The following is a 9,518-nucleotide window of genomic DNA, read 5'->3' on the forward strand; positions in this document are numbered from 1 at the left end:
AGTGAGCTGTATGAACCAGACCTGTAAGGGCATTAGAACACCACAAACTGCAGTTCCCCCTCCAAGGTACACTCCATCCTGACCTGGAATGAATGTTATTCCTTCACTGTCACTGTATCTAAATCCTAGAACACCCTCCCTGTCAAGACGGGGTGTACCTGTTCCAGTCGTACTGCACTAATTCAAGAAGGAAGCTCACAGCCAGCACCTTCCCAAAGAGGAATAGAATTGGACCCTGCAGTAGTACCCACATTGTGGAAATGGATTATAAAATTATCCATGTCCCTGATCTGCTGTCTCCTCCCCAGTATAGGATTGAAAGAACAGATGGGTAGGAAGCATCAGTGGGACAGGAAGGCTGCTATAAACTAGACTCACAGTAACAAACACACAACTCATGATGCAATTTTTATTCTTGGCTGAGAAACTAAGTCAGTACAGTCATCATTGGCTGTGATCGCAACTACAAGCAGATTGAGGCACTACATCCACTCCCAGACAGGATCCATGGAGCATCGATAGATTCTTTCACTTGCAGGAGGGAGGCGGCAGTTTGTAGGAGCAAAGGAAACACAATTTTGAATTGCAAGACAGATCATTCCAATGTGTTTTCTCTGGAAGAAAGGAAGATGTGTACAGTAAACTGGACAACTATTTATGTCATTGGTTTATTCTCTGTTTTGAGAGCATCAATAATCTTGTCCTTTTCCCCTGTTGTATTATTCAGGATAGAGGTTGTACCTTTAAATTTGCTGTATCAGCCACAATGAGAAAAGAAATTTGAAGCTTCTTTATTGAAAGATGATGGTTCCACTATTCTCTGAAGGGTGAATGTTTTTATAAAATATTGTTAGGATTGTCACTGTACCTGACTGAAATTCTGACTTAAAACAGACACAGTGTGTTGTGATTGTAATGAGGCCAGCCAGATGGACCTCATAGAATAAGAGTTCACTGATTGGGCCTGTTTTCTGGATCAACTAGGGAGCCCTGGTTGACAAGTAAGAACAGGAATGTCAGACATCCTGCTGCCTCTGAGGGCGCTGGAACAGTGTCAAGGTCTCTCCACCTGTAAATAATGAGTGATTTGGTGACAGGATACCAGCCTCTGTGAGGTTATCTCACAGGGAACTATAATTGTGAGGATCGTTTGTCAATAAGACACAGGGCTATGCTGTCAAAATGCTGTGCAGTTGATTAAACAACAAAACCACTGCAAGGAAATAGCTTCCCAAAACAGCCTGAACAGACTGGCGTGAGGTCAAGGTTCATTAAAGCTGGGAAATAAGCCTCTTTCCAGAGAAAACAAGCAATTATCTTACTGAGTGGATGATGAACAGACTGTGTTAGATGACACTGTTGTGATGTTTACCCATGGTCAAACTGACCAATCACTAAAGACAGGACAGTGTCAAGGTTTGATCTCACTGGCTGCTGACAAGGAAATGGAGTATAAGGGAATGAGCCCCAGGGCGATAGCGAGCTCTCTCAGGAACAGGAGTTGTCTGATCACCGGCTGGAGCAGGCTGAGATGGAGCAGGCTGAGATGGAGCAGGCTGAGATGGAGCAGGCTGACCACATGATACAGTCTGATCCTTGGACAGGTCCATGTTATCCGAGTCACTTGTATCCGGCTCAGTGCAACAATAAGCTTGTGTAGTAATCCTAGTTTTGCTGCTATTATTATCTCCCTTGCTTCAATAAAGGATAATTTGGTCCATCACGTTGTTAATATCCAGCGTAAACCAGACAGACCTGGATAAGTAGGAATAAAAGCTGACAAGGTATGTGGTTTGGAAAGAACCTGTATGATTTCCTGAGTTTACTCTGGTCTGGATTTAGAATCTGTTTTGTATGTGGATAGCACAGAGTCTCCACAGGGTTAAATAATCTCCTTCCCCACGGCACAGACTTCATATAATTGGCATAGTCCATGGGATTTCAGTTTAGAATAATCTGTCTGGATTATATATTTTAAATCAGGAAGTCAAATCCTGTGGAGAGGGGGAGAGTTGTTTGGTGCATTAGTAAAGTGAGGGCTGGATCTGGGATGGTTGATACAGTTCCTCAGAATGTTGTGTACTGCTCACTGGGAGCACGGCTGCAGCCTGGTATGTGTCAGAATCAGCTCATTAAATATGCACCAGTTCCAAGGCTGGTGTTGGTATAACCATGTCACTGTGGAACCCACAGAGACAGACAGTTGAGCAGAAGGAGAAAACTTTAATGTTACTCCCAGAGGCTGGATGCTCGTTCCCAGATATCTGGACCCATTGCTTCTTTTAATAGTTTTACCCACAAGACACCTGCCAAGGAGTCCTGTCAAAATCAAATTCAATAAAATTAATTGCCAGGAAATAATTTCCTGAAGCCACACTTTCTATCACACTAGAATGCATTGACTTACTGAACAAAATCTGCACACATTCCTCTCTTCCACCACTATCATTGGGTTCTCCTTTAGCCCAAAACATAAAATCAGATGCAGATCCATCACTCCATAGGAAAGTCCCCTCCTGTGGAAGTAAAATCAGATCATATAAAAATATGTAACTTTCTCACCTCAATAATGTGACGCAATACGGAAGCAACATTACCTTGTGGATGTCACTCAAACCGATCCAAGCTGGGACATAGTTATTTTGGGAGTTATGTATCATTTCTGCAAGAACGTTATACTGCTCCATCCAGTGCAGGGAAGCAAGATGGCCGCCTGGAGCCAGGTCTTGGCAATGCAGCTTGGGAGTAAATTACAAAGACAATATGTCACTTGTTAACATTTTTACAAAAGCTATTGCACCAAAACAATTAACAAGGTTCAAAGTAGAAACTCTTGTTTTGCAGAATATTGACACTGAAACTATAACCTTCTGTTGCATGTCTACAAGGACCTGATATGGGCTGACTCCAAACTTCAGTGAATGGTGCCACACTGAGGCTGAGGATTTGGGACCAATCTCATTGTGGCTTCAATCCATCAGATAGATATGTCAGCAGCTTCTGTGTAAAGCTGATATTGGGCTGGGCTTGTGCTCGAACTCTCTGTCTGTGACATTGTGTTTCCTGTTCTCCCCAAGTTTTATCCACACACAGCTGTCAATCCAGATGTGGACAGTCACTGCAGTCCATGTCACTGTGCAGTGACCACATTGACAGCAACACATTTCTCACAATGACAGACCACAGCACATCGATGCTTGTCAACTTTGGATCGCATTCTCTGGAGATCATGTGACTCAGTGATAGGTTCTTAGGAATTTAACAGGTTGTTGCTGCGGGGATTGTAAAGTTACACAATGAGTGATTCTGTTTCAAGCTCAAATGTACAAACAATGGATAATGGAGAAGGGCAGAATCTTTTCAGGGCCTGACCCACATGGGATATGGTGAGAAATGTGGCAGAAACATGTGAGAGGTCCAGCAAGACCTATCTCGATATCAGGAACAACTCTCTGTTCTGGGCAATAAGGGGAGATTCTCACTAGGTTGTGGTAAATTGCTTATTGAGGTGGAATAATATTTGTTAACTGCACACCTTGCCTCATTAATATACAGCTTCCCATCCTACTACCTGCCAGGAGCAAACACGATACTGAAAATTCAGAACATGGACAGTGAGTACCTGGTGACTTCAACGCACGCCTTGCTCCATTAGGACCTTCACATTGGGAACCAGGCTCAATATCTTTTGGTACACTCCATGGACACTGCCACATTTGCCCCATGTCCACAGGTACAGACATCTGACATGTGCCAGTGTCTAAATCCCCTAACATGGTGCTTCTGCCTTTCAATGCTGCACCTTGGCATTGAGCAAGAGATACGCAGAGATCCCAGGCTCACAGTCCCACTGTTTAATACAGACTCAAAGCTGGGAAGCTTGTCCGGGTTGTCATCAGTTCTCAGTCAGGTCAAAGGAGACAGCCTTCACTCAGGGGGTCCCAGCACGGTAAGGCAAGGGCAGCCTCTAATACCAGCCCAGGGGCTGGGACATGGCCAATTAGCTGCTCAGGGCGGTCAGAGTCAGGATGCTCAGGAGCTGGATATTGAGCATCCCACCAGCCGTCCTCATTCTCCCTGCCATATTGTGAGCTGTTGCTGTCTGTAATGAGAGAGCATCAGGAATTGTGGGAGATGAAAGTGAGTGACACAGCTGCTACTTTTGGTGCAGGTGCAGAGGTTCCCTGAGCGAGTGAGTTGGTAGCACTGAGGGTTTGCAGGGCTAGTGGTGTCAGGGGATGGGGTGGGTGACAGCAATTGAGGGAGATGCTAGGTGATGTACAGTGAGAGTATGAGCCTTGGTGGGAGATGAGTACAGGGGTCGACTGAAAACAATCCAAGTTTGTCTTATCTCTCCTTACAGCTAATACATTCCAATGCAGCAACATCCTGATAAACGTCTTCTGCACTCTTTCCAAAGCCTCCACATCCTTCCTATCGTGTGGCCACCAGAACTGCACACAATAGTCCAAATGTGGCCTAACTGAAGTTTTATTCAGCTGCAAAGTGACTTGCCCAGTTTTATCCCCAGTACCCCCACAGATGAAGGTAAGCAGACTATAACCCTTCTTTACCACCTTACCCACTTGTCACAGAGTCATACAGCACAGGAACAGGGCCTTCAGTTCAACCCGTCTATGCCGACCAGACATCCCCATCTGACTGAGTCCCATTTGTCAGCCATTGGTCCTTTTCCTGTAAACCTTTCCTATTCATATACCCATCCAAATGCCTGTTAAATCGTGTGATTGTACACGCCTCCACCATTTCCTTTGGCAGCTTGTTCCACACATGCACCATCCTCTGTGTGAAAATGTTGCCCTACAAGTCCTTTTTAAATGTTTTCCCTCTCATATTTATCCTATACCCTCTAGTTTTGGACTCCTGTACCCGAGGGAAAAAAGCTTAGGAATTCACTCTATCCATGCCCCTCATGATTTGATAAACGTCTATAAAGTTACCCCTCAGCATATGACGTTCCAGGGATAAAAGCCACAGCATGTTATCTCCTTCTAACTCAAACCCTCCAGTCCTAGCAACATCCTTGTAAATCCTTTCTGGACCTCCTCAAGTTAATTAGAGTGCAGGACAGACATGTCCCTGTGAAAATGGGGGATAGAAATGGCAAGATTAGGGAAAAATGGGTGATAGGTGAAATTGTGAGACTAGCTAAGAGGAAAAAGGAAGCCTACATAAGGTCTAGGTGACTGAAAACAGATGAAGCTTTGGAAGAATATTGGGTAAGTAGGACCAATCTGAAACAAGGAATTACGAGGGCTAAAAGAGGTCATGAAATATCTTCAGCAAAAAGGGTTAAAGAGCAAGAAGGTAATGAAACAGAGGGTTGGCCCACTCAAGGACAAAGGAGAAAAGTTATGCGTGAAGTCAGAGAAAATGGGTGAGATTCTTAATGAGTACTTTGCAACCGTATTCATTGAGGAGAGGGACATGACGGATGTTGAGGTTAAGGATAGATGTTTGATTACTCTAGGTCAAGTCGTCATAAGGAGGGAGTAAGTGCTGGGTATTCTAAAAGGTATTAAGGTGAGCAAGTCCCCAGGTCCGGATGGGTCTATCCCTGGTTGCTGAGGGAAGCAAGAGAGGTAATAACTGGGGCTTTAACAGATATCTCTGCAACATCCTTGAACAAGGGTGAGGTCCCAGTGGACTGGAGAATTGTTAATGTTGTCCCCTAGTTTAAGAAGGGTATCAGGGATAATCCAGGCGATTCCAGACTGGTGAGTGGTAGGGAAGCTGCTGGAGAAGATACTGAGGAATAGGATCTACTTACATTTGGAAGAAAATAGGCTTATCAGTGATCGACAGCATGGTTTTGTGCAGGGAATGTCATATTTTACTAACTTAATAGAATTCTTTGAGCAAGTGACAAAGTTAATTGGTGAGGGAAGGGCTGTAGATGTCATATACATGGACTTTCGTCAGGCATTTGGTAAGGTTCCCCATGGTAGACTGATGGAGAAAGTGAAGTTGCATGTGGTCCAGGGTGTACTAGCTAGATGGATAGAGAACTGGAGGGGCAACAGGAGACTTTCAATGGGCTGGGAACAGATCTTCAAAATGAATCTTGTTTTCTATGATCTGAAGATCAGAATTCCAATACTGGCCCCACAAAATTCCCACACCATTCATTTTGTAGGAATTTCCCCGAATGGTGATTAGGATCAGGGACTCATGATGATTTCAGTCTCTTCCAATCCAGAGAAGCTCAGCCCAGTTAAAACAGACAATAGCCACCTTCAGAAAGAATGAATCTGAATATCTCCCTTTGATATTCAATGAGATTACCATCACTGAACCATCATTAACATCACATTACCATTTGTCAGAAACTGAACTGGAGCAGCATATAAATAAATAAATAAATAAATACCTATTGCTACAAGGCAGAGCTCTGGAATTCTGCTGTGATTAACTGACTTCCTGACTCCCCAAAGCCAGTCCACCACATGCAAAGTAGAAGTGAGGAGTGGGAGGGTGTACTCTCCAGCTCCCCAGATGAGTACAGCACCAACAAAGCTCAAGTAGTTTGAAAGTATTCGGGAGAAAGAAGCTCACTTGATTGGCACACCCAGTAGGTACCTTGAACATTCACTCCCTCCGTCACTAATGCAGAGTGTATACCATCCAAGGGATGGGATGCGACAACTCAGCAAGGCTACAGAGACAACCCCTTCCAAACCTGTGATCTCTTCCATCTAGAACAAGAATGATAGTAGTTATATCGCAACAACACCAAACCACACAACATCTTGTCTTGTGTCTGTAATCTCTTTTTTCTTCACTGTTGCTTGATCACATCCTGGAATTTTCTTCACTACAGCATTATAAGGTGCACCGAAACTGCAAGAACTGCAGAATGTCAAGTCGGCAGCTCATTCCCGTGTTCTCAGGGCCAATAGAGCTGGGCTGTAATTGCTGACCTAGCTGGAAATGCTCACATACAAACAAAGGTCATAGGAACAGGGGTAAGCCATTATGCCCCTTGAGCCTGTTCTGCCATTCAATTACATCATTGCTAATCTGGAAACAACTCCAAAACCTACCTTATGCTCCTTTTCCTTAAAACCCTTGCTTAACAAAAAAAAAACAGTCTCAAATTTATAAGTAATAACAGATCTAGCATTCACTGCTGTTTGTAGAACAGAGTTTTAAATATCACGCACCCTTTATGTGTCAAAGTGCTTTCTAAACTCTCTCCTGAATGGTGTGACCCTAATTTTTGGAGTATGTCGCCAATTCAATAAATGAACAAATCAAGACTAGCTGTTGTTCTTAGATGAATAAGGAATCCTCCATGTCTGGCAGATTCATGTCACAGCTCATTACCCTCATCATTTGCTTTGGGATATTATGGAGTTCACGTTACCCAGATAATGTATGCACGGCTTCAGAAACATCCAGGAATATACAAGAAGCTTCTTTCATTCTGTGTTCAGTCATTTCAGAAACACTGAGGAACACAACCCAATAACTTACAATGGAGATTCCAAGGACTTACCTCAGCCTCTATCCAAGTCTTTTCAATAGGAACAAACTTGTAGCAATAACCAAAATAAACGAAACCACCAGGACAATCCCCTTTGCCCTTGAGACTACGTTTCTCAAGGTTCTGATCCATACGTGTTGAATTCAGTGCCAGTTGATCAGCTGCAGATTAAAACAAGCTGCAATAATCACATTATTAACAATTCATTGCCCCTTCATGAGGCTCGAAACTGGTGAGCACATGGTCGATGGGGCCTGCCTCAGAGTGAGACTTTCCACCTGACTGCAATAACCTTCTTCATTCTCACTCTGTTTATTTATTTGGAAACAAAGAGAAAGTATTGTACAGAAAGATGCTGTTTCATCCAGTTAGTCAAAGACAGTGTTTATTTCCCACAGGAGTCCCCTTCCTTTCTGGTCACTTCCTCGGACAATGCCACCAATTAACTTCATTCCCTTCTGCTTGTCTACTTTCCCCTCAATGGGGACTGTAGAGTCTGTTTCTAGCACACCGTATAATCGCAAGTTCCACATTCTCAACGCTCTGGAGGAGGTCATTTTGCATGAATTCCTTAATTGATTTGTTGGTGATGTGCTTATATTTTATAAATCCATCTAAAATAACATCAATTTTTTTTACTCCAAATTGTCACCCTTCATTTGCCCTCATGGTTAATCTCAGGCTCTCCCCTTCCTCAACATTTCTGTTTCTGAGGTGACACTGTCAATGGCAGAACTGGATAAATGCCCCAGCTCCCACTGATGCCATCATTACACTTATTCCTATGTCACATTCTGTACGGAGTCTGTTCCATTCGGTTTCTGTCTGTCCTGTTCTGATGATGCCACGGTCAATACCAGTGTTTCTGATATCTCTCCTGTTTCTTCCCAAAATGAGAGCTCACTCCACAGTGGTTGGCTGTCCTTTCAAATGTCCCATTTCCCACACTTCCCGAATTCCTTCTGTTCCTTCACGTTAGAGAGTTCCCCATCAACCTATCTTCTCACCTTCAGACCATCACATTGTTCACCTTATCACCTGTTTTCTGCCACTTCATTCATTCCCATCCCCATTCGGAATTGCAAGACCCTGGCCAGTTCTCTAAACACTTGTCACTTGGCCCCAATCAGTATTTATGAGGCCTCGTTCTCCACCTTCTCACAGTGTTCTTCCTACAATGTATTTTACCATCAGAACGAGAGAAATCTGTGCAAGTATCCCTCTCCCTCTCTTGTGTTGGAGTGTGTCTGAATCACACTTCAGGACAGTGACTGTGAGCTGCAGGGTCTCAGGTAACAGAGACTTGCTGCAGGTGGACTCATCCGTTCAGTCTGACTGCCCCAAATTCCAAGCTTCTGTGGGAACATTTTCCGCATGACAATTTAAATCTTGCTTTTTTTTTGCAAAGGTAGACTTTTAGAGACAAAAGAATCCATTTACCTGCCAGATGACTGATGAGCAATGCACTCAGCAGCAAAACTCCAATCAGCTTCATGTCAAAGGTGAAGTTCTCCTCAAATCTGAAAAATGAAAAAGATTCAACATTAACATCAATACCTGAGGACAAAGGTAGGAATTTCCTGCTCTCATTGCTACCTCTCTCTTTCCCAGATAGCGGATGTGATGGGGTTTTGATTGCTGCTTCCAATATATATCATTAGCTGTGAGGAGCATGGAACCATTGACTCAAATCTGATTGGCTCAACCATTCACGATATCAATATTATTGTTGAACAATTGGTGGCTGACAGCCAACAGGAAGGTCTGGAGGATATTCAAATACAGAATATTCAAATATGTTCAAAATATTTAATACACTACACCTAAGAATTTATGATGTGATATTGTGAGTGCTGATTGAGAGATGGAATTGGCAGTCACAGTTCCCAACACCATAATCAAAGTGTAAATTAATGCACTTCAGAAAGCAGAATTTAATAAATGTGATTGATGTGAACAGTTAGGATACTTATTATTGTTATGAGATGAAGTTCCCAGAATAAAGGGATAA

At 43.3% G+C, this 9,518-nt stretch overlaps 1 protein-coding gene across 1 annotated transcript; it reads right to left on the reverse strand.

The window, feature by feature from the left end:
* Positions 1 to 395: 395 nt before the first annotated feature.
* On the reverse strand, positions 396 to 9,104 carry LOC122561506 (lectin-like). Its single transcript, XM_087999769.1, has 5 exons — positions 8,948 to 9,104; positions 7,520 to 7,668; positions 2,598 to 2,738; positions 2,408 to 2,516; positions 396 to 614 (listed from the first exon to the last, which is right to left on the reverse strand). The coding sequence occupies exons 1-5, from the start codon at positions 9,000 to 9,002 to the stop codon at positions 529 to 531; spliced, it is 540 nt and encodes a 179-aa protein (XP_087855895.1). The 5' UTR covers positions 9,003 to 9,104; the 3' UTR covers positions 396 to 528.
* Positions 9,105 to 9,518: the final 414 nt, after the last annotated feature.

The sequence above is a fragment of the Chiloscyllium plagiosum genome, unplaced genomic scaffold (assembly GCF_037043375.1).
Source record: "Chiloscyllium plagiosum isolate Xiang-an unplaced genomic scaffold, Cpla_swu_hap1 HiC_scaffold_23, whole genome shotgun sequence".
Classification (NCBI taxonomy): domain Eukaryota; kingdom Metazoa; phylum Chordata; class Chondrichthyes; order Orectolobiformes; family Hemiscylliidae; genus Chiloscyllium; species Chiloscyllium plagiosum.